The sequence below is a fragment of the Buteo buteo genome, chromosome 16 (genome assembly GCF_964188355.1).
Source record: "Buteo buteo chromosome 16, bButBut1.hap1.1, whole genome shotgun sequence".
Classification (NCBI taxonomy): domain Eukaryota; kingdom Metazoa; phylum Chordata; class Aves; order Accipitriformes; family Accipitridae; genus Buteo; species Buteo buteo.
In genome coordinates, this window is record NC_134186.1 from 14,084,795 (window position 1) to 14,107,831 (window position 23,037).

The 23,037-nt window shown below is 42.1% G+C and overlaps 1 protein-coding gene across 8 annotated transcripts in view; it reads left to right on the forward strand.

Annotated features, from left to right (window-relative positions):
- Positions 1–11,770, forward strand: part of KCNQ1 (potassium voltage-gated channel subfamily Q member 1) — a 372,410-nt gene extending 360,640 nt beyond the window's left edge. For all 8 annotated transcript variants that reach the window (XM_075047919.1, XM_075047920.1, XM_075047926.1 and 5 more), the window contains one exon: positions 9,659–11,770. In XM_075047919.1, coding sequence (XP_074904020.1) covers positions 9,659–9,859 — 201 coding nt within the window. In that variant the 3' untranslated portion in view covers positions 9,860–11,770. The remainder of the gene's footprint in view (positions 1–9,658) is intronic.
- The last annotated feature ends 11,267 nt before the right edge of the window (positions 11,771–23,037 follow it).

Sequence of the window (23,037 nt, forward strand, 5' to 3'; positions counted from 1 at the left end):
GGGAAACTGCTTATGATGATGGTGCTAGCTGGATGTCCAGTGATTTTTGTGGATACATAAACTTCTCATACTTTTGGTATCATTAATTCACTCGTAAGGAACGAATCCCTCTCTTCTTGCCAACTTGTGTCTTATTTTCAAATGGAAGACAGTTGTGTCTGGTCAAAGAGATATTATTTCCTGAAGGTGGGGTTATAGTAAATAAGATAAGCAAATTGTTGAAAAATCCAGAGTATTCAATTAATAGGATAGGGGGATTTTATCTTCTTTAGTAGCTTCTGATAAAAGTTATATTTAGAGACAAGACCCTAAACTTCACTTTCCTGGCTTCATGCAAGGAGAGAAAAACATTCCAAGCTCCCTTGTTCATCTACTGATATTCTGGTAATTTAGAGGAAAGGGTTAAAAAAAATAAATATCTGACCTTTGTAATATTTTAGAGAAAAAAATGCTGTATCCTGAGGCAGTGCTGGGCCAAAGACTGTAGGTTTTGGACACTGTCCTAACTTGAAAATTTCCATGTGTTTTAAGTCTTGTCTCATTTATCTACAAGAGTCAACCACAAATTTTAATTGCTTGGCTATAGCCCTCTGGATGCCAGATAGATCTGCGAGCGCTGCACACATCTGGGCATGCATTCAGTACTGCAAGGCCAGCAGGACTGGTCTGGGAGCTTGAGGAGCGACAAGCAAGCAGAGGGGCTTCATGGCCCAAATCTACACCTAGAGCTAAGAAATATTCTCAGGAAGAGCTGATTTCCAATAGTTTGAGTGTTTTAAATAAGCCAAATATTTTTGCAAGAACTTGTTAATAGCAGCAACAAAAATACTGAACCAAGGCCACCATTCTCAGCTCTCTCTTCTCAAGCAGCTGCCATATCCAGTCTCTGCTTCTTACCATCCCTTCCAGTTACAACCATCGTGGTCCACATTTCTGTCTTGACTAGCAGCATTTTAGGTCATGCCTTTCCAACTTTTTTTACCCTCAGGCCCTTCTGAATCCTTTCCACTTCTAAAATAAACACTGTCCCAAAAGCTTTCCACATTTTGAGGTCTTGTACACTGTAACAGTCCATGGCCAAGTGTATTTCACTCTCCCATAACTTAATTCTTCCATTTGCCAATGTCCTACTGACCTCCTTCTTAGAAGGAGAGGTATATATTCATCTTACCTTGCTTCCTTTAATCAAGCAGCAAGTTATAGCCACATAATTTTATGAAGGTGACATGTAAAAAGCAAATCAACCTGTGTGTTTGTAACTTTTGATTTCTGTTTATTTCTCATGAAGCTCAGCAAGGCCAAGTGCAAGGTCCTGCATCTGAGTCAGGGCAATCCCAAGCACAAATACAGGTTGGGTGACCAGTGGATTGAGAGCAGCCCTACTGAGAAGGACCTGGGGGTATGAGTTAGTGAGAAGCTCAGCATGACCTGGCAATGTATGTTTGCAGCCCAGAAAGCCAACCATATCCTGGGCTGCATCAAGAGAAGTGTGACCAGCAGGTCAAGGGAGGTGATTCTCCTCCTCTACTCTGCTCTCATGAGACCCCACCTGCAGTACTGCCTTCAGCTCTGGGGCCCCCAACATAAGAAGGTCATGGACCTGTTGGAGCAAGTCCAGAGGAGGGCCATGAAGATGATTGGGGGCTGGAGCACCTCTCCTATGAAGACAGGCTGAGAGAGTTGGGGTTGTTCAGCCAGGAGAAGAGAAGGCTTCGGGGAGACCTTATAGCAGCCTTCCAGTACCTAAAGGGGGCCTACAGGAAAGATGGGGAGGGACTTTTTACAAGGGCATGTAGTGATAAGACAAGGGGTAATGGCTTTGAACTGAAAGAGGGTAGATTTAGGTTAGATGTAAGGAAGAAGTTCTTCACTGTGAGGGTGGCGAGGCACTGGAACAGGTTGCCCAGAGAGGCTGTGGATGCCCCATCCCTGGCAGTGTTCAAGGCCAGGCTGGATGGGGATTTGGGCAACCTGGTCTAGTGGAAGGTGTCCCTGTCCATGGCAGGGGGGTTGGAACTAGGTGATCTTTAAGGTCCCTTCCAACCCAAACCATTCTATGCTTCTATGATTTTCATAAGTTTAAAGATCTTAAAGGAATTACTCTCTTATGTAAGCATAACATCTGTTGTTGCCACTTGTTTCTTTGTAGGTCTCATTTAATAGTTCCTCTTGTACCTGAAGTTTTGCCTGCTGCTGATCTGCAGCATTTGTTCGCATAAGGATTATGTATGTGAGTTCTGTGTAAGTGGCTGGAAATAGTCAGAGATAGCTGTGAAGGTTTCTGTTTTATTGCATAACATCTTCAGATACTGCTGTTCCTGAAGGCTGTATCTTCATTTTCATTTGGGGAAAAATGGCAGTATCATAAAAGAGGCATTTATAAAAACATGCTGCCAATATTCTGTGTTTGGTAACATATATGCTGTATTTTATACTATATTTATTTAATCACATATTACTGAAGTGGCTTTTTCATATCAGTTTTTCAGTTTTTGACCTTTCAGAGCATGTCTCTTGCTATTGTTGGTTTCAAATAGAATTCAAGGGAGACTTCTAATCTGAAAAATGGCATTATGGTTGTAATCTACACTCTTCTAAGAATCATGAAAATCCACATGAAAGAAATGGAGCTGAGTGATTAGTTAACCAGAGATGTCATATTTCCAGAAACTTTGAGGAAGCTTTTAGAAAAAAATGTTTTTCTTTGGGGAAAAGGATATTTGAAAAGGAGAAATAATTCTCTGCAGTATAGTTACTTGCTTATCAAAATTGCTCTCCCACTTCTAATGGAAAGAAAGAATGCATAAATCAAGTCTGTCATTTCTCCCATTTCTTATAGCTTGAGCATCTGGTACCCTAGAGCTTGTGCTGCACAATCAGGACAAATTCTTCAAACAAACAAAAATTACTTTGAAATGCCTCAAGTGTTATAGTCAGTAATCAAACGGTCACATGCTGGTGTTACCAGTTTATTTTACTTCCCAACATAATTAAGAAAACTATGTGACAAAACTGAGTTTCTATATGGTGCATTAAGAATTTACTATGCCAAGTCAAGCCCTTTTTAATAGCAGGTCACTGATATCAAGGTAACTTCTGGAGGATCGGAGCCAGCGACTGGCTTATAAATCCCAGTTGTTTCTGAGCTCTGACCCTGACTTAGTGACTCAGAAGTTTCTTCCCAGTCCCAGGTCATCAACCTCTGTTGAAAGCACAAGCAGCTTATCCTGATTAATGGTGAATTATCAACAGCCATTTAAGAGTTACTACTACAAAAATTAAGCAGTTTTTCTACACTTTTGAGAAGTGTAGGAGAAATATTTTACTATAAAAATACAGAGTAAGATGAGACCAGCAACAGTCTCAGTTTACTGAAAAAAACAGAACAATTTTTAGTATCTCAAAGCAAAGAAGAGATTGGCACTGATAGCTTTATGCAAGAGGGCTGATTTTAGGACACAGTGTGTAGCAAGTGCCTTTCTTTCCAAAGATGCTTTTTGTCTCAAAGTTATCCATTTTATTTGTCAGTTAAGACAGTGGTTACAGTGTTCATATAATATTTTCATTGACTAGAAAGTGACTTGTCACATGCAACCCTCAAAACCTGTTAATTTTGTTCCTCAGAAGCTCAGCCTTTATATTTTTCTAGCAATGAGTAATCTTACAGTAGAGTGTTTTCTCATTGGCTCCACTTCCCCTATCCTTCCCCAGACGCTGCACACATACTCCCTTCTTTGGCCAACTCTCAAGAGAAAGTACAGACAGTCTGGAGAACAAATCTTCCTTCACGCAGATTACATTCTCCTATAAACACCTCAGCAACGGGTATATAACCTCCAGCAAGACTGCTGCCTAATCTCTGGCAACAAAATAAACAAATCAAAGCCAGAAGCTCTGATAAGGGGATTCGCAAAAATCTGGGATCTTGGGTACTGCAAATAGAAGGAAGACTCTTTCCATGATTCTTGAAGAATCATGTACTTGAAGAAAGAAACTTTCTTTAATAGTACTGAAATTGTTGGTTTCTCCTGCCACTATTATAGTTATAGAGAAATGTTTAAAATAAATGCTTTAAGAAGATTCCCATACCTATCCCTGAGCTTCTCTAGAAAGCCACTGTTTAGAAATATTGAGATAGCAAAATATGTAGGGACTTAGCAAGAAGAAGAGCCAGGGAAGCTGATCTCTGAAGCTTCCTCAAATATTCTCAAGAACTTAAATAGGATGGATCCCACCAAAGAAAAATGTGATCTATAACCACACCTTTACCTGCAGAAGTCACTCTGTTTTCTTAAATACCACTTGATACTGATACCTTCCTTCATATCATTGTCATTGACAGGTATCATAAGTTCTGGAATATTTTTTGTCTCTTATCTTTTCTTCAACTTAGTCATTAGCATGCCTGATGATGATTTTGTTAACAGAAAGGACATTTTTGTGTGTTTTTCTGAAATATAAAGCTAGCTTATTACTGAGTATTACACTGAATAGCAAACACATTAGGGATTCTATACCACACTGCTTATGAGGATGCACAGGTGAAGAAAGCATAATTTTCTTTCCCTAGAAGTTTGCCACACTGTAGAGCAATAGGGTCCTCCTTATTAACAGGCCACGCAGAGTGATAAATAGATGAAGATCTCCGCAATCTTCAGTTGTTTTGAAAAAGTGCCTTAAACGGTTGGTCCACTTTGAGCTAAAAAGCTGCACCTTCAGGAATGAATGCTACTCAAGATAAGTCAGGGTAGCAGACTTGGGAGACTAATGTTGGAAAAGTAGCTGAAATTTTCCTTTATCACATTTTCGTTCAGCCAGATGTTGCTTGTGTTCTGGCTTTCCTCTTCTCCTTTAGCAGCTTCACGCTCGGCTCTCTGTATTAAGAACAAGCACAGTCCCCCTGAACCCACTGAGTGAGCACTGTGCTGATAAAAAATCTCTTGATTAAGCACAAATTATTTGTTTATTCAGTCAACCATGTTAAGAACATAGGTAGTTCTAAACCACCATTCTGTCCAAAGGGACTGTGATTTTTACCTTTAATAATATTTACTTTTGAAATCTGTGAGAATGATAATAAAGGGCAGATGAGACAGCTTTAATCGACAGCATTAATCAACCTTGATCCCTCCAGATCATGGAGCAGCGCTTGGCATAACTTATTAGCAATTTGTGGTCTTTGTGGCCTAAATTATGCCAAACTCCAAATTTTGTCCTTCTGCTTCCCCACTATCCTGAATATCTGTGGCTGAAAATACCATTCCCAATACCGTTCCCCTCAGCTCTGTAATTCATCTGTCCTTGCCCCTTCCCAGTAAACCCCTATAGATAGTTTGGGAGTGGGTCTCCAGAGTGCTGCTCTTCACTCCTCCATTACAGGAGTGCATAAAGGACATTCTCCTCTAGATGCCCCTGGAGCCACTCAGGCTCCTGTGGTTTGTTGGTTTTTTTTAAAAAAAAAAAAGCAAGGAAAGAAATTCATTGTTACATTTTATGTTCTGAATCGTACCATGAATTTGTTATGAATGCTTAAAATTACAGGGCATTTAAAATAAATATAATGTGAAGGTCTGCAGAATTTTAATAGATAAATTGCTCATTATTTTGTTCTCTCATCACAGTAACAGTCTCTGTCTTGTTCACTAGCACCTCCTGGAATGCCTTTGATATCTTTATAAAAGTGGGCATGTCACTTTATACCCAGTTGTAGAGGACTGCTGCTCCTGACAACATGACCTAAGAGGACTTTGTGGTTCATAGGAACGACATCATTGCCACATTGCGTGGGGTGTCAGAGTAGCCATGTGCCTCTGTGACTTTTTAGGGAGAGCAAAAATCTCTTCTGTAATGTAGCTACATTTCTCATGATGTGCCACTTAAGATTTGTGCTCTAATCTTTCAGCCTTTGTGAAGAACTATTTGGTTTGGGGTTTTTTTTTCTCCTCAGTGCACTGCATGGATGGGATTGTTTTATCCACTCCTAAGGGCTAGGTTCAAAACTTGTTTAAATCTGCTTCTCTCCATCTGTGCTCAATCTATGATCCTTGGATCTTTTTTTTTTTTTAAATTATCTCAGAGGATGGAAAAATCTTGTTTTCATACAATATTTCAGTAAGACTTAGGAATAACTGTGGTGTGTAATTTCTGTAGAGTTTCAAACACTGCTTCCTCTCCCCAACAACTATAAAATACAAAGGAAATTATTTGCATATAAAGAATTTGATCATCCAAACACCATGCTTCTAATGAAACATAAATCAGCTAGAAAGAGCTTACTTAGTTTTTCCTAAAAGAAACAAATCAGTCTGAGTTATTTTTCTATGTAATTAACACTGTTTGCTGTTTTAAGTAGAGGGATCAGAGTTGTCCAAAGCAGTTAAGATTATAGCAACATCAGCAGTTTTTCTGTTTGCTTTACTTTTATTCATTCTGGCATCATAGCTAATTTCTAATCAAGTAAATGTGTTTGAAAGTATGATTCACAGGAGATGATACACTTCTCCATGCTAAGTGCATAAAGCTGGTTTAATAAAAAGGGTATTGCACATGATGCCATTTTTCTAGTAGGTATAGTTATCTCTGCAGCAAACAAGTGAACGATGTATTTCAGGGTGTGTTTGGATGACAACGGGCAGATTGGGCATGCTAATAAGCGAGGCCGTTCACCAGCAAGCCTCTTATTCTTGTACATCAGAGGCCTGTGATGACAGTAGATGTTGCCTTCTGCTGGCTTTTACTTCCCTCTTTAAAATGTCTCATACTTTAAGCAGACACCCCTTTGGCAGAACCGAGGATGGGGGCCCATCGTCCCATTGCTGTCTCATTTGCAGATGTCACCCCAAGAAGCATGAGCAGAGCAATGTACAGAAATCCAGACTGCTCCTTCTCTTGTAATATCCAAAGAATATGTTACTATTTGGGATTGACAACTCAGTCCAAGATTGATCCAGAGCCCGCTGAAGTCCCTGGAAGTCTGTGATTGCCAAAAACTACCACTGACTTCAGCGTGTCTTAGAGCAAGCCCTTCACGGGCGCAGAACTCCCTGGGAAATGGCTTGCTTTATTGGAAAGCAAAACTGATTAAACAACAATTAAACACAACCAGCCATCTGGACCTCCCTTCACAAAAGCTTTGTGGCTTTAGAGCCCTACCCCAATAAGCAGCAACATGGAAGACAAAAGTCTTTACTTTTTATCTCAGATGGCTCGGCTCAATAGCAATTAGCTTCTGCCTCTGCTTCTGTGGGCCTCCTGCAATCCACAGCTGCAGCGGCCAAACCTTGTTCCCTAGAAAAAAATTAGACAATTATCTCTGGGAATTTATTTCCCAGCAAGAATATTCACATCTCACTTCTCTCCAGTACTTCATCACCAAGATGCACAGCTGTTGAAGGACTATCCAGATCTCAGTCCAATCTACTGTCATGTTCAATAGCTCATCACTGCAAGAGTTTCATAAATGCACATTTTCCAGATATATCTTCAGTCTGTGTTTCCTCTGGTAATCCCTGCATGGAATCACAAATTAAGAAATATATATATAAAAATCCCCTAGTTATTTTAGAATAACTAGCAAAAGGACATTTCTTGTTAGAGGAAAAGTTGTCCTTTGGGCTCTGAAGATAGCGGTTTGTCTGCAGTCTTCCACTACAGACCTTCCAGCACAGCAGTCTCAGAAAGCAAGTGATACCTGGGCAGTGGGGGATGGAGGAATGAGGTATTTCCGCAGGCTTCACTAGCACTGATTTGTACTGTCATGCTTGGAGCATCATGAGTTTGCCACTTGCAATGAGCACCATTTGGGCAAAGCGTGCCTTTTTTTAAGGGAGTGAACAAATAGTGATGAAATGAAAACCTGATGATCTGCTCAATTTTCCATCTGTATTTCCTTCTAGAAATCTTGAACTTACATGTTCTTCAGCTTCCTCATTTGAAGAATCTCATCTTTCAACAGCCATTTCCATCCAGAATTACTAGTGTTTCATGTACCATCTAGGGTGCTTTGCCTAATGTTTTCAAAACCAGCTGCAAAGTATAAATCTCTGGCACCTCATATTTTTAAATCGCTGTATCTGCTTCCCTACCAGTTGTACAAAGTGTTTGAAAAAAACAGCATTTTCTCTACGGTGGAAAAACGTTTTAGTCTCTGCTGAAATCCTCCAGGTTTGTTGATGTTCTGTTCAGCCTTACTGTCTTTTACTATCCTGTGTGATACTTGGATGATAGCCAGGCACATATAAATTGCTCCCACTCATGCTCTCTCTGGTGGTTTTATGTGCCTTTCACTACTTTCTAGCAGATATTTTAGGCAGCAATTTATTCCTATCACGGTTTTTTCTGCTTACTTTCTTTTCCCTTTTTAAAACGTATCATACATCTTTTTGCCTAGAATTTACTTAGTGTTTTAGGATCCCTGTGGATCGATGGGTCAGAGACTACAACAGCAAAATCGAGGCTTTCTCGTTATGCTTGTAGAAGGGAGTGGGCAGACTCTTACTCCCCAATTTCAATGCTTGCCATGCCAAGGGGCAGAGAGCGGGCAGGACTTTGAAGCTGGAAATGCCTGTCTTCCCCTCGGGACATCTCACTCAGTACACTGGAGTCAGCGCAGAAAGGAGGCTTCCCATGCCAGATAAAAAGGGTGATACAGGTTACTTCTTGACTGGAAAAGGCAAGAAACTAGAGACTGAATCTGTGGTGCTCCTAGAAACATTTAATTCTTGATTTTCCTCCGAGTACCACAAATGTAACGAAAAGAGTCTAAATTTTGGGCAAATCTGTAACCTAGCCTGTGTTAGGTAACATGATTTTTCATTATATTTTCTCCTAAAGATTAGAAGAAAGAGCAGAAAAAGCAAAAAAGAGGAAATAAATAATTTAAGAAGCTTCTGTCTACAGGCAGAAGAAAATGAGCATTATGGATTGAGGCTGAACCTTCCCCTGCAGCCCCCCAGATGAAAAATCAGCTTTCACCCATCTTAGGAGAGTTTCTGGCTTGCTGTGAATCATGTCATTCAAACGGCAATCCTAGTGAACGCTGTGTCATTGGGGGGGGAGTGAGAGTGTAAAACTGAATCATGCCCCACTCCTGAGCCTTGCCACAGACCCCAGCTGCTATACACTCACAGCAGCAAAATATCTGTGGGCATTTTGTGGCCTGAGCTGGTAATTGGCCCCAAATGTGACAAAGAGCATTAGTCAGTCCTAGCTTAGAGTTGATTAGATCACTGCAAGTAGAGCAGATATTTACTTGAGCATATTGCTATTATTAAGGCATATAAGCATGTTAGAAGTTTATCAAGTTTTCAAAAAAAATGTGGACACAATAGTAACAAAAAAACACAGAAACTTAGTTCTGGGACTTAGTTCCCTATCCGAGCACATCTCTTTAAAAGCCCATTTTTCATGTGTTCATCCAGGTATAAAATGAGTGTCAAATCGCATACCAGAGGTGAGTATTAACAGGCCTGTCCTCATCCAACTTTGACCTATTGCATTAAATTTCTAATGCTCTGTTTGATAATCTGTGGCATCTTCATAGAGGTTGTTGTGATCCTGATTAAGAAAGCTCTCATTTTAATATTGCATTTGTATCACACGATTTGTTACAATTTTCTCACATGCTGCTACTAAACAAACCTTCTCTTTGCCCTTGCAGGTTACACAAATGGACCAGAAACTGAACCTCATTACAGATATGCTGCATCATCTGGTTTCCCGTCAGCAGGGGGATCAAGGAAACAACAGATCATCTCAGAGAGGCAACAATGTCAATTCAGATCTTTTTCTCCCTAATAACACTCTGCCGACCTATGAGCAACTGACAGTACCAAGAAGAAACGAAGATGATGTATCCTGATGTGGTATAAGTCTGGGTTGGGTTCTTCCCACCTTCCTCCTTTAAATGGGACTGAATGTTGAGAACCTGGAAGGAATTCAGTTCATCAGCCATCCAAGAAAACACGCTCAAACTGTATCTATACCACTAGTCTCAAACACGCTCTTCTAAAGCCGCTCGTAATAGCCAAAGGATTGCCAGGCTGTCTTTCTTCTACCAGGCAAAACTTACTGAAGCTCCACATTGATTTTGTTCATTAGTAAATAATCACAACTCGTTATTTCTCAGAAAGACCAAAATGATGTAAAGACAGGCAAAATGGCAGGATTTAGAGCTCCTTTAATAATAATAATAGTAATAATAATATTCTAATAATACTTGAACTTAGATGGAAAAAGTGCATTCTGTTTATGAATCTGCAGATAGCAATATATTTCTACTACTAAGGTTTTTAAAACAAACTAGGATAACTTATGTTGTTTTTACTGCATAAACGTACACTAACATTCTAGAGAATGACAAATCACATACTGAATGATTTGCTTTTTTTCTGTTTTATTTTAACATTGCTACATAAACAGTTATCAGATAATGACCAGATTTTTTAAATCTGTTTTTCTTCAGGGAGGAACTAATCCTTAATCTGGAGCAATACTATTTATAGTGGAAAGTGCTATAGATTTTTTAAGATATCAGTTTTTCATGGGGAGACAATAAAGTATTACATAGAAAAAATGATTCTGCTTTCTAGAAAATTGTTGCCAAAGAATTTATATCTAAATAGAAAACACAGTGGTCTGAATGTACTTGTCCTGAAATAGCTTTTTAAAAAGAAGGCCCACTACTTCATAAATCTTCTGCTTTTTAGCTTACAGTCGCCAAGAATAGTACAAGAGGCTGAAGTCACTGGACTTGCTGGTCAAGTGCTTGAGCTGGCCACTTCCTGAGCATCCATAATCCTTGCAGAAATTGAGGCCCCAGTTCAGGAAAGCACCTCTCATCCAGGCAGCATATATGACAATTTGAATAGTTTCCTGAATAATGTCTGGAGAAATTCAACTCCCTACAAGAGTCATTTGGTATTGAAAAGTGCCAGCTCTAATTTAGAGGACTGAGGGCCTCAGCTACAATCCATGGAGCTGAACCACATTACCCCACATGATAGCTGCAATAAAGCCAGCAGTGTTTGGCTCACTGTGATTTTTCGCATACACAACATGAGCAGGATTTGGGCTTTGATTACTAAGGTTGAAATTTAGCCCTTGCAGGTAGTCATCACCTGTACCATATCAGCCCTGCTTTGAACGTGGAACATCTCTAAAGTGGACAGAGTGTCAGGAAAATCTATTTAGTCCAATGTGGTGGTGGTGGTGGTAGCCTGTACCGCTGGCAAAAGAAGGAGATTTAGACAGATTTATCAGCTCTTGCACTTTGAGCATCATACACATCCAGTGCACCTTGTTTCCCTCACTGCACAGCCTGTCCCCCATGGTGATCTCTCTCCCTCTCCTGGAAAACTGATGCCCTAAAGCCTCGTAACTTTGCACAGCAGTTAACGTCACCAGTCTTTAATCTCTTTGAGCAGTCTGAAATACTGATGTGTGATGAACTGAGATCGCAGGAAACTTTCTTATAGTGCTGCTCATATTCCGGGCTTTCTTTTCAACATTTCATCTCTTTCACTTGGACTGCAGAGAAAAGTATACTGTATTTAACTTTACAGATTATGTTACAATTATCCAGCCTTGCTGCTGTACAGCAGATAAATGTTAAGGCTGCAGAAATTTACAGGCATAAACAGGAATTGTATCTGGGCATTATGTTTTATAGGAATCAGAATTATTGTCATGATTTTGAACATTTTTTAAATGAGATTCACGATGTAATTTCAGGTTATCAATCAGCCTGTTAATTTCCTAATAAAATACAGGACAAGAATGCCATGTCTTTTGGTTATTCTACAATCCAGACACTTGATACACAAAGGAAAGCTGTTGGCTTTGCTTTTCTTTTTTTCTTTTAACCCACTGTACAGTGTACAGATGCCTTATTTGCAATGCAGGACTGGAAACCTTCTGCTGATTCTTTACTAGAGAAATAAAGGAAAAACAGGACTTAATCAGCTGGGGTGGCTTTGGGGAGAAAGGTGTGTCTTGTAGCCCTTGCTGAAAGCAGCCACATGTATGCTTTTCTATGGGCGTTGTGTTAACCAGAAAATGCATCCATTCCTACCTGTTTGTTCCCTAGACCATACCTACATATTCTGCTTGGCAGCTAATCTCGATGATAACAGTCTGGCATAGCAAACATTTCATGCGAACAATAATTTCCCTTTCTTGATGTGTTAGTTGCTCTATATCCACCCAAAAAGCACTGTTACCAGAATCCTGGGAATAACCAGGTTTTACAGATTCTCAAGGCTGGTGGCAAGTTGTCATGAGGTCGGTGATTCCTCCCAGCTGATCTTTTCAGAAAGAGGTCCAGCTCGGAGACCTGCTACTTCAAATATGATAATCCACCTCACCCTAAATAAAAGAAGATGATCTGTTTTCCCAGCTGAAAAGGGATGTCATAAAATGAGCCATCCAAATTTGCCATGCAACTGCCTGGAGCTAGCCATCCCCAAGTGGTCACCAGAGACAGGTCTGACCTCTCTGCCCGGAGGACCAGACTGGATTTATCTTGGCTGCTGGGGCTTCATACCTCAACGACTTCTCCTGGAAGTAAGTACCTCAGCATCTTTCTTTCACAGAGCATTGTGGAATGGCAGAAGCGGGAAGGTGAGCTGAACGCTGGACCAGCCTGAAGCAACCAGCCTGCAGTGAGTATGTGTTTCTGCTGAAACCTTATCTGCTGGTGTCTGCTGTTCATCCAAACTGTCCAGAGTGGTAGAAAATGTTTGTAAATAGCTTGAAGGGGGAGCAAAGGAAACTGTAAGGTAGGCAAAGCCTTGACTTTATAATTTTCTACCTCGGTTTTGTAAACTGTGTTAAAATAAAGGCATCCGAGGCTGCAGAAAGGAGACTCTTAGAGCGGCTCAATACCAGTTTGCATTTTAAGACTGGTGTAAGCTAGGCCTGGATCCCCATCCCTGCCTAAAAAAATAAAGGTCAGCTAAAAAAAAGTCCTCTAAAAGAATGTGCGCTGGCTCAGCTTCCCCAGTCTACCAGGGTCTGGGTGCTGTGCCAGATATGGAAAATAGGAAGCCAGTGACTAGGAGAGGAGGAGAAATGGGGGCCTGCCCAGCTGAAGGTGGTGATGAAAGCTTACCCTGTCTCAGTCCACGGCAGAGGCAGACGACGGTGCAAGTTTGCAAGAGGAAGGATTAATGGGAGGAGGCAGGGGATGTGTGCAAGGGAGGAAGTTTAGGAGGTGAGCAAAAGCATGGGCTCCTGGTTAGGGGGCTGTGCAGGGATTCAGGAGACAGAAGCACTGTGCCTGGCATCGCATTAATCTACAGCGTGACCTCAGGGTGAGTGACTTCACCTGTTTGGCCACATCTGTTGCCCCCTCTCCTCCGCTCAGCCCACTTGTCTATTTAGACCACAAATTCATCGGGACAGGGACGGCCCCTTTCTATATGTTTGCTCAGCGCCTAGCACAAAGGGACCTGCACTCCGGGGACTTGAGGTACCACTCTCGTATAAATAATTACTCAGGAGGTAAAAGCCACCCTGGAGCCCTGCTATATGCAAAGCCTTTATTATTCTGAGCCCAAGGAGTTTCAAAGTTGGAAGCGCCTGCTGCCAAACTGACAATTAGAGGATGTTGGGGTTTAGATCCCTTTTGACATAGTATCTAACAAAAGAATACCAGAAGTCTGGCCATCACTCATTTTCACTCTTGTATTTAAAACAGGTTTGCTTCAAATAATGCAATGGGCCAGTGCTATGCTTGAATACTAGCTGAGGCAGAAATCTTTGGATGTCAACGGATTAGCCATTTTACTGCAGCAAGTTAAGGGCTGTTGTTGCTAGCAGACACCTCTGGGCTGATTTATCACCCATCAGTTCTGAGGAAGGTGGAAATATTCCAGGGCACTGAGCTGAAAAGGTCTGGGCAAGAAACAAATTTCTTTTTGAAATATAAAAAAGTAAAATACAGGAAGATTTTCTTTTCTGGGAGTTTAAAGGAGAAAAAGTAAAAACAGTTTTAAGCTAATCCTCGTGTACCCTGCTGAGATGCATATTACTGTTCTCATTTTACTGATGAGGTAGTGGTTTGGGAAGAGGAGGGGCATTGAGAAGAAAAGGAAAAAGATTAAAGGTCTGATACAACTCTCATTTAGTCCTACTCCTGTGAAAATTTACTTCTGTGCTTCATTTATGCACAGGAGTTGGGCTATTGCCTACAGTGGGACTACTCAGCCCCTGTGGGTCAATGTGAGCCTTTGCAAGTTCAAAATATGTAGTAAAGACGCCTTTCCATCGTCTTTCATTGGAAGCTGAGCTCTGCTGGGTGTGCAGCGTTGCTTTCCTCATGGTCACAGAGCCATGTGAATTCACAAGTTTCTGCTTCCCATTTCTGTTTTCAAATCATTGGTTTATAATACTCTTGCATGCCACTAGCATTTTCAAGCCACAGCAATTAGAGGTATTTCTTTCCACTTCAGTGATATGAATTTCCTTACCTACCACACTCGAACACACGCAGTGCAATGTTTCTGCACATAGAGCAAAGGCTTTTTAAATGCCTTCCAATTTCATTTAAAATAGCTTGTGTAACGTTTTGCATCCTGAGCTCCCTGAGCAGCAGCAGCTGTGATGAAGGTGCAGGAAAGGCCGCGAGTTGTTACACCAGTGCAATGTGGAGGTGACACTTAGCTACGTCCCAAGAAGCATTCGCTCCCATGCAATAACCAAAAGCTGTTAAGTTCAAATCAAAATTAGCAAGTAATTCTATGAACACTGGCTTTTTTCTGTCTTGTCCACGGGCTGACATGTCAGCCATGTCCAAGAAGGGCAAATTTCAGCTGAAGATATTTTTTTTGCGGTTGTGACGTAGAGCAAGTTTGTTTTCTGTGTTGTTCCCCTGGTACCCAATGAGATTTGCACTGGTGCTCAGCCTTTCCTCAGCAAGGATGTTGATACCAGGCCACTCTCTCTTCTACCTCTGTGCCTATTTTCACGAAACTTATAAGAACTTAATTATTTTGTAGACCTCTACCCTTCTGACAAGCTGAGTTGAACAAGGCCGACGAGTTCAAAAGTTATTAGGGGGAGGCAAAACAAACACAGCGTGAGCGCATAAACCTTGTTTCCACAGGAACTAGGCCAAAAGTCCTCTCTCGCCCTCCAAAGCCAGAGGTCTGGAAGAGATATAACCCCTCACATTGGAGCAGAAGACAAGCTCTAAGTCCTGGGGTGAGGAGGAGACTTGCAGAAGACATGTTCTTGGGAGTTGGTGGCTCCTGCAAGGCTTGGTGCACCTTGCCTTTGGATCAGCTACTAAAAGATGTTGGAAAATAGTGTTTTTCTTATATTGCTCCCAATGACAGTGACCTAAAAGCTAATACAACAAAATGTTTGGCACCACAACAAAGAAAACGCAGGTGCCAGATAGGCATATTATGAAACGCGTCCATGCGTGTTATTGTAATACAGCGTGGTGTCCGGTGAAAAGATGTCTACGTAGCTGGCGAGGGAGCGCTGCCGGGGAAGGGCTGGCCCAAAAGAAACAGCATTGTCAAAGTTCACATCACCCCCGCATGGGCTGGCAACTGCTGCCTGTGGGGAGAGGCTTCCCAGGGGCCTGACATGAGGCATTATGCTCTCTGCCCGTGGATTTGTGCCTAAGAACTTATCTATAAAGCCGGTCTTGAAACCATCTTGGAGCTGCGTTTGCTTCAGAGCTAGCATTGCTCTGGCGAGCTGCCCAGGGATTTAGGCTCAGTTAATCCAGGCTTGGCTCTCCATGGCAGACACCCGTGGAACAAAGGAAATAAAGCTTCCACGACCCTGTCGAGTTGCTGGTCAATCACTCGGCCAGGTGCAGAAAGTGGGCTAGGCAGCCTTCAGCGAGCTCTCTGGGATCAGAGAGGGGCAAATCCCCGGCGGGGGTGAGCAGATGAATCTTTAGAGGTTTTCTTGCCATAATTTCCTAAGTCTGGGAGCGTCGCGCTCCGAGCCCCCGGTGCCTGTATGTTTCACACAGCCTTTAAAGCCAGCTGTGCTGAAATGCATCGCCACTGCTTTCTGTTCTGGCAATCATATACAGAAATAAAAAATAAGAAGCTGAGGAGGAAAATAAATTCAATTTTCAGTCCTGCTGTACGTTATATCCTTAGGAGTATATTGATCATTAATTTGTAAAGATTAATATGATAGATAGTGTTGTTACAAGCACTACCAGTGCTGTAAGAATGATAAACACCTACGAAGTCTTAGGATTACAAGCTGCTTGTGAGATGCTATCGTCTGCAACTGGTGTTTAAGCATTGCCTAATAATTTATTAGTCCTAGCGATTGCCTAATGGGGTTATTAACTGAGCTGTCTATAAATGGAACCTAAATGTAAATGTGATTCAGATTTTACTCCTTTTGCATCCTTGGCCCTTATTCTGCATGTAAATCTTCTGCTTTGATTCTATCCCTTTTCCTTGATTTCCCTTGGGATTTCCTTCTAAGTGTTAATTGAAACACTGGATGTGGGTTTGATGGGCAGAGGGATATGTGCCCTTCAGATCACTTTTGGGAACCATCAGGTAAGAGTTACCCACATGAGGACTGATCGCAACTGCACGAGGGAGTTTTCTGCAAGCCACAACATCTTCTTAATCATAGTTTGTCTTTTAAAATCTGAATGACAGAAGATGTGCTTGCCCAGCTGAAACCCTCCTCTTCCTCAGCTGCAGGAGCTGTGGACTCGCAGCCAGTGCGACATGTGCTCACTTGCAGCCATTATAGAGTGGATTTTAAATAACTCATTTGCTTAAATGGTTGCAAATGTTTCTCTGTTATTTCGGTCGGCAATCAAGCAAGTATTTTATTTTCCATTTGTTTTCTCTCCTGTGCTGTGAGGTGGGGGGATCCTCAGCAGCCACGGGACAGAAACCAGAAGCAGGGGAGCAGAAAGGTGCACCAGAAGACAGGTCCTGTCATTAAGAAAAAAGTGCTGCCCCAGGCACACACATTTCAGCCTCTGTTTCTTGCAACTTGAGCATCGCTTTTACTATCCTGTCTGATCTTCTTGCACTGAAGTGCTAAACCTTAATACACCTTTAAAGTACCCTGAAGCGTCCTGATCCTTAATTTCCCTCCAGCTCTCCCACTCCCACGAGCTGATCTGGGGCTTGATGCAGAGCCGGCGGAAGGCAGCAAGGCTTCTGGCTGGGTCCGGTGGCACTTGGGACAGACCCGGGATGTTTCCTGGTGCCTGCACCTCACAGGCGCGTTAGTCATCGCTCCTTGGCGCTGCACAGCCTGTGATTAACATTTCCTTCCTACGCCAGTCCTTCAGACTGCCGCTTCAACTCCGATTTTTTTGTTTTCCTCCTTGCCCCCTTCCCAGCCGAAGGGGAGAACAATTCCTGGAAAAGAAAAATGCTCTTTCCCCCGCGTTGCCAAAACCTTTGCAGGGACCTTCAGGGAGGAGAGAGGAGACTTTGGAGAACATATGGCTAAAAGCGTTTGGGGGTTTTCAGATGGTAAATGACCGATGAGGTCTCAAAGGGGTTTTATTTATAAATGATAGACTCCTGAGAGAGAAATAATTGCTGCTCTCCCAGGCGTAAAAAAGCAATTCACCTGACATAAAACCCAGGGATAAAATTAGCTAAATGAAAGCTAGATATGGCAACTGTATTAAGCTTTTTTTTTCCCCCTGCTGAATGGTGAATCATTTTAATTTTGTTTTCTCCTCCTTTCTTGGAAGGAGGAAAAAAAAAGCCAAAGCCAAAGCAGTGCCTTGGGTCTGAAAGAACAGATGGTGCCCTGGGCGGCCCTCCGGAGAGCTCTGCGGCGTGCATTCCTCCACTCCGCCGCTCAGATAACTGAGTTATACAGCACACGACCATCTGGTGTATGACACATCTTGTGTCCCCCGGACAATGCCCCAGCAAACCTCTTCAGGGGAGAGGTTAGTTTCTAGGGTAACAGCAGCATGTGCAGCTCCAGGCCTTATTGAGATTCAGGGCTCCTCACTTGTCCCTATTCTTCTCCTCCCTATTGTTGTCACTTGAGCTTTTGCTGCTTGGTTACTCTGAGACTGACAATATCCATCAGTATTTTGTCCCCGGCCCAGAAACCATTGTCTCCAAATTTTGTTTCATTATTTATGTTTTCAATATCCAATGGTTGGCTGAAGCATCTGCTGTAGAGTGATAAGGCAAGTGCCTATTGAGGAGGACCGCGCTGCTGCCTGACAACGATGGTTTGAATTATTTAGGTTGTGGTTGGACAAGCCTTTGCAAAAGCCAGGGTATCCATGAAGCACTGAGGTGACTTTATTTATTTGTCTGCCTCAGTTTTTTTAGGTGCTCACATCTTTTAATCCAGACCAAAAAAAAGCTTACAGCCTCCATAGATAAATCAACTCTTGAAGAAGTAGGTCTGCTCATTGACTGGAGGTCTCTGGATTTTTCCTTGCTGGGAACTATTCGGAAGAAAAAAGGGGGGTTCGCCTTCCTTTTGGATTTCCAAGGGGTTTCTTCTGAAGTTACTTTGGTTTTTAAGTGCTGATATTCTCTGCTTATTTAAAGAGCCAAGGACTGGACTATAACCATGATCAAGCACAGAGACTATGCCTAGTATTCTGAAATTCAGTTTTAGCAACCTAAGTCAGAAGGTTTAATCAGCAAACAGAAGTAGTAGATAGATGTTTTCTCCACCAGTAAAAGACATGTGTCCCACCAAATCCTTTACTCTGTTGCAGAACAATTATATTAGCAGTATTACCCTGCTCAGATACCTGTAATTGTCACAGCCAGGCAAAATCCCCCAAATTATTCTTATATGTGCAGCAGTGTGTGAACAGTAGACTGTTCATTCAATGGAGTTGAAAATACTCATTTAAAAAATCAAAACATCAAGCATGAGGTTTAAATAAGTATTAAAAACACACAACTAAGGAAATACCGGTGATGTCTAAGCACAAATGTGCTGAACTGCAGGCCTCAGTCAAGGTATGAGTAAATTTAAAATATTGCATCGTATCTCAGGTAAAGGTCAAGTATTAGAGAACAAGCAATAACAGTTAAGAGAGCTGCTGTACCCATGTATCAAATAATAACAACAACATATATATATATCTATTCATACTGTGGTAAGTTTGCTATAATGTCATGTCTGATTCATTATTTTCACTCATTTATAACTTTCTGGAGTTTTTACTTTCAAACTAACACTTGTAAAATGCAGATATATGATCTGAAGGCAATTTTTAAAAAGATTTGCCTAAAACATTTCAGATCTACTATGAGGAAAAGAGGAAAAAAATGTTAGGGTTTTCCCAGCATGAAACAACCTTTGTTTTGTTGACCTCAGAGTTGGTGGCAGAAAATAATGATGAGATGTAACCCTGAGCCAGAAGACTGTTTTTAAATATCCTAGTGAAATTCAGTTTTGAGTTGCAGCATGGTTTGCCCCTGACCTGTTCATTAGGTGTGCCATGGCAGTAAGAGTATTTACTTCATCACATGCTTGAGATGGCATGTGATCATAAAAGTAGAGACCATGCTAGAGTACATATGCAAGAGGAGATAGAGCTGATCGTGGGCAAGGCTTGCTTAGCTGTGTTTTGCTTGGCAGCTTTCAATAGCGAGGAGGAGGGGCTGGAAATATCCTCGCTTTGTTGTAGATTTGGACAGAGTTCCTAATTTTCTGTCTAACTATTGAAAGTTATCAGCAGTTTGCTCCACCAGAGCCTCTGCGTTATCTTTGTAGGTGTGAAGCCCTCCGTCTTGGCCAGCTGGGAAGGTACGGGCAAAGCACCTGGGCTTGGGGTGTTTGTGAGTGCACCAGAAAGGTCCGTACGTTGATATCACATAGACTGGAAACTGGGTCTTGGTCGTGCAGCCCTTCTCCCTGTCTCACAGCCCTCCCTACCTCCCCTCTTCCAACCTCAGGGCAGGGGAGGGGGGGGGCTGCAGTCCTGAGGTCCCTCAGCATCTCTCGAGCTTCAGAGCATGAGAACACCTGAAAGTGAACCAGAGAAAGCAGTCCCCTCCTGCAAAAGGTACTCTTGGTCTCAGAATAGTATCAGGTGAGGTATTTCTTTAGAAGTTGTGGAAGCTGCATGCGGTACTGAGCCTTCAGCTGTAGTGCTGTGTAGTAGTCTAGTTACTTGAGCTGGGTGAGTCTTTCCTGAAAGTGGCATGGAGCAGAGGAAGGGCAACGAGGGCGGTCAGAAGAATTGAGAGCCTGTATTAGGAGTTTCTCTGTCTAACCTAGCAAAGCAAGAGGCTAAGGTTGCTCTCCATAAATAGGTACAGGAAGGAGAAGTGCTGTTTCGCACAAAGGACACTGTTACCACAAGAACAAATACCTAAGTTGTCCACAAATACACTCCTGAAAGTTTCTAAACATCAGAGAAAGGACTTTCTGCAGCAGCACCCCAGTGTAAATACGGGGGGCAAAACTCCCAGCTTTAAGATGTCACTTGATTAATTTGTGAAAGAGATCATAGGCTATGATTGCCTGCAAGGGCAGGGAACTGGTCCACATGACTCAGGACATCCCTGCTGCTCTGGTATTTTGTAGGTTTTAAAGGCAAAAGAACCAATTAGACCATCTGGTCTGAACTTCTGTACAATCCAGGCCATAGATCTCACCCAGTTACTCTTTGCTGAGCCCAGCAATTTGTCTGACTTAAGTGTTATCTTACAAGAAGTCATTCAGTCTTGACATGAAGACACCAAGATCCACTTGTTTCCCTGAGGTTTGTTACAGCCTTAATCCCACCGCTATTAAAATGGACAGCTTTTCTTGTTTTGGTCTGAATTTGTTCACCAGTATCTTTGATTCTTATTAGGCTTTCCACAGACAAATTAAAAAGCCTTCTAGTGTAGGAAATGATCCTGCCTTTGCAAAGATTACAATAAGCATGGTCTGTGAGCAAAGACTAGGGTAAATACACTAACTGACCCAGAAAAGCTGAGGTTTTTAGCCATTCCTTCTATGCTGTACCTTGCACATTTAGTCATCCTTCTGACACTATGCCTTAGTATTTTAGAAGCTTTTCTGAAAGCGGTAAAATTGCCTCGGTGCCTTGTTGCAGCAGAATCACCCAGGTTTGCCTTGGTGACTGTGGGGTTTTGCACAATTCAGTGGGAAGGCTTTGGGATCCTTAAATATTCTTCGTGGGCATTGTGGGGGCAGAGGAAAGGGAAAGGCGAGTAGGAAAGGAGATACTGCAGTATCTCTAGACATGCCAGCTGCCCAGGTTATCTGCAGGCGGTACCCAGAGGACCTCAGTTACGATGGCTGTCAGTCCATACCTACAACAGCACCAAGTGTATTTGAAAGTACTTTAGAAATACTTAGGAAAGGAAAATATGCAGGACAATAAGCAACAAAGTTGGACTCCTGAATGAGGATAGGGCTCCCTACATCTTTTTAAAGAAAAATAAAATGGGATCTGTGCTTCCCTTTTTTTTTTTTTTTCACTGGCCAGAGCGTGGTGCTGCCTAATGGGCAAGACTGGCCCTGCTTTCTTTCCTGTATAGTGTTATGGGGGGTTCCCCATCCTGTGCTGATCCAAGCTGTTTTAACGAGCGTCAGTCAGACTGGCATAAGCTTCATCATCTGAGAAAGTGAGGAGAGCATGCGTATATGGATGTATGTGTGCGCATGTAGTATCCATCACCAGAGAAGGAAAGATTATATGTATATGTTATTGTTGATCATTATTTAGAAAAACATGAAGCCACACAGGCAGAGGCACAAGTCATACATGCAGTAATGGAAAGACATCACAGAATTCACTTCATTTCTAGAAGAAATTATCACCTGCAGACTCAGCCTAGAAGGGTTTGTCCAAATGAGCTATTTTTACTTCTCTTGTGGAAAAAAGGAGCTGCCATTTTCTTGCCTCTGATAAATCCAGAGTAAGGAAGGTAAACCAGGCAGACACTGCATCTAGCAATATCCCTGCTTTTACTGCCCTGTCACTTCAGGGCAGCTAATTAGGAGCAAATAAGGGTGAAAAGAGTTGTGATGGTAAGGCTAAGCACAGGGGATCTCCATCTGTAAAAGCAAAGGCTGCTTATAGGAAAAATCTGAACTGAATCAGGAGGGCATTACAATCTTTCCCATTTTACAAAGAGAAAGGACAAGCCACAGAGGACAAAACTCTGCTCAATTACATGAAGAGGCCATCATTTTGCTAGGTTTGTTCTAAGACATCTCTGTACTGTATGAGGGCCACACTTGACGATGCTGTTATGCCTTTGTCCAGACCTCTGAGACCCAGATGAAGCCAACCAGTTGTTCAGAACAGAATATCTGCTTCTGTTGAGAGGACAGCAAATGGTTTCTTAGCAAAGAGATTTCTCTTTGGAAAGGATCGCTGAAGAGTCAGAAAGGCAAATTAAATTAGGAAGCATAAAGCAGAATGCCATGAGCAGAGGGCAGAAGAATATACTGCCGTTCACGTGTAAAGCAGATCACTTGCTGAGAAGTCAAATGTACTCATTTTTTTCGGGAACATCTGAATATTTTTATACTTTATTAAAAAATAATGGCACGGCCTGTTTAGAGGAAAAAGCAAAACAAAACAAGTGGGGCCATGAGACATGATGCGATTTGCATCTAAATACATTTTAGAGATAAGAACGTGTTCAGAGGAAAACACAGTATTGCCAGTTCATGAGACTTACTTTCTGGTATCTTTGTGGGAACCAAATGAATTGCAAAACATCTGCATGGTCCAAAGTGTCAATTATGCCTTTATGTACGTGGAGGAAATGTCACATGATGGAGGCAGTCATTGGACATGGTCAATTGTAGGGTTTTATCCTCTGCTTAGCCTTAAAGCCTCTCTTCACAGTCAGGTTAGACAATGGCACTGTCAGAGCGGGAGATGGATCAGTTTGGCCACTCAGAGGACTTGCTTATCAGCACAGAAAGTGTCCCCAGCCTTGGACAGCGCTGACATTTCGTTTGCAAAGCCCGGCTCAGGGCTGCTTCGAACAAGTCTGCTTCCAGATTTGCGCATCTAGAAGCAGTCAAACAAAAAGCTGAACACAAAGCACAGATATCAGC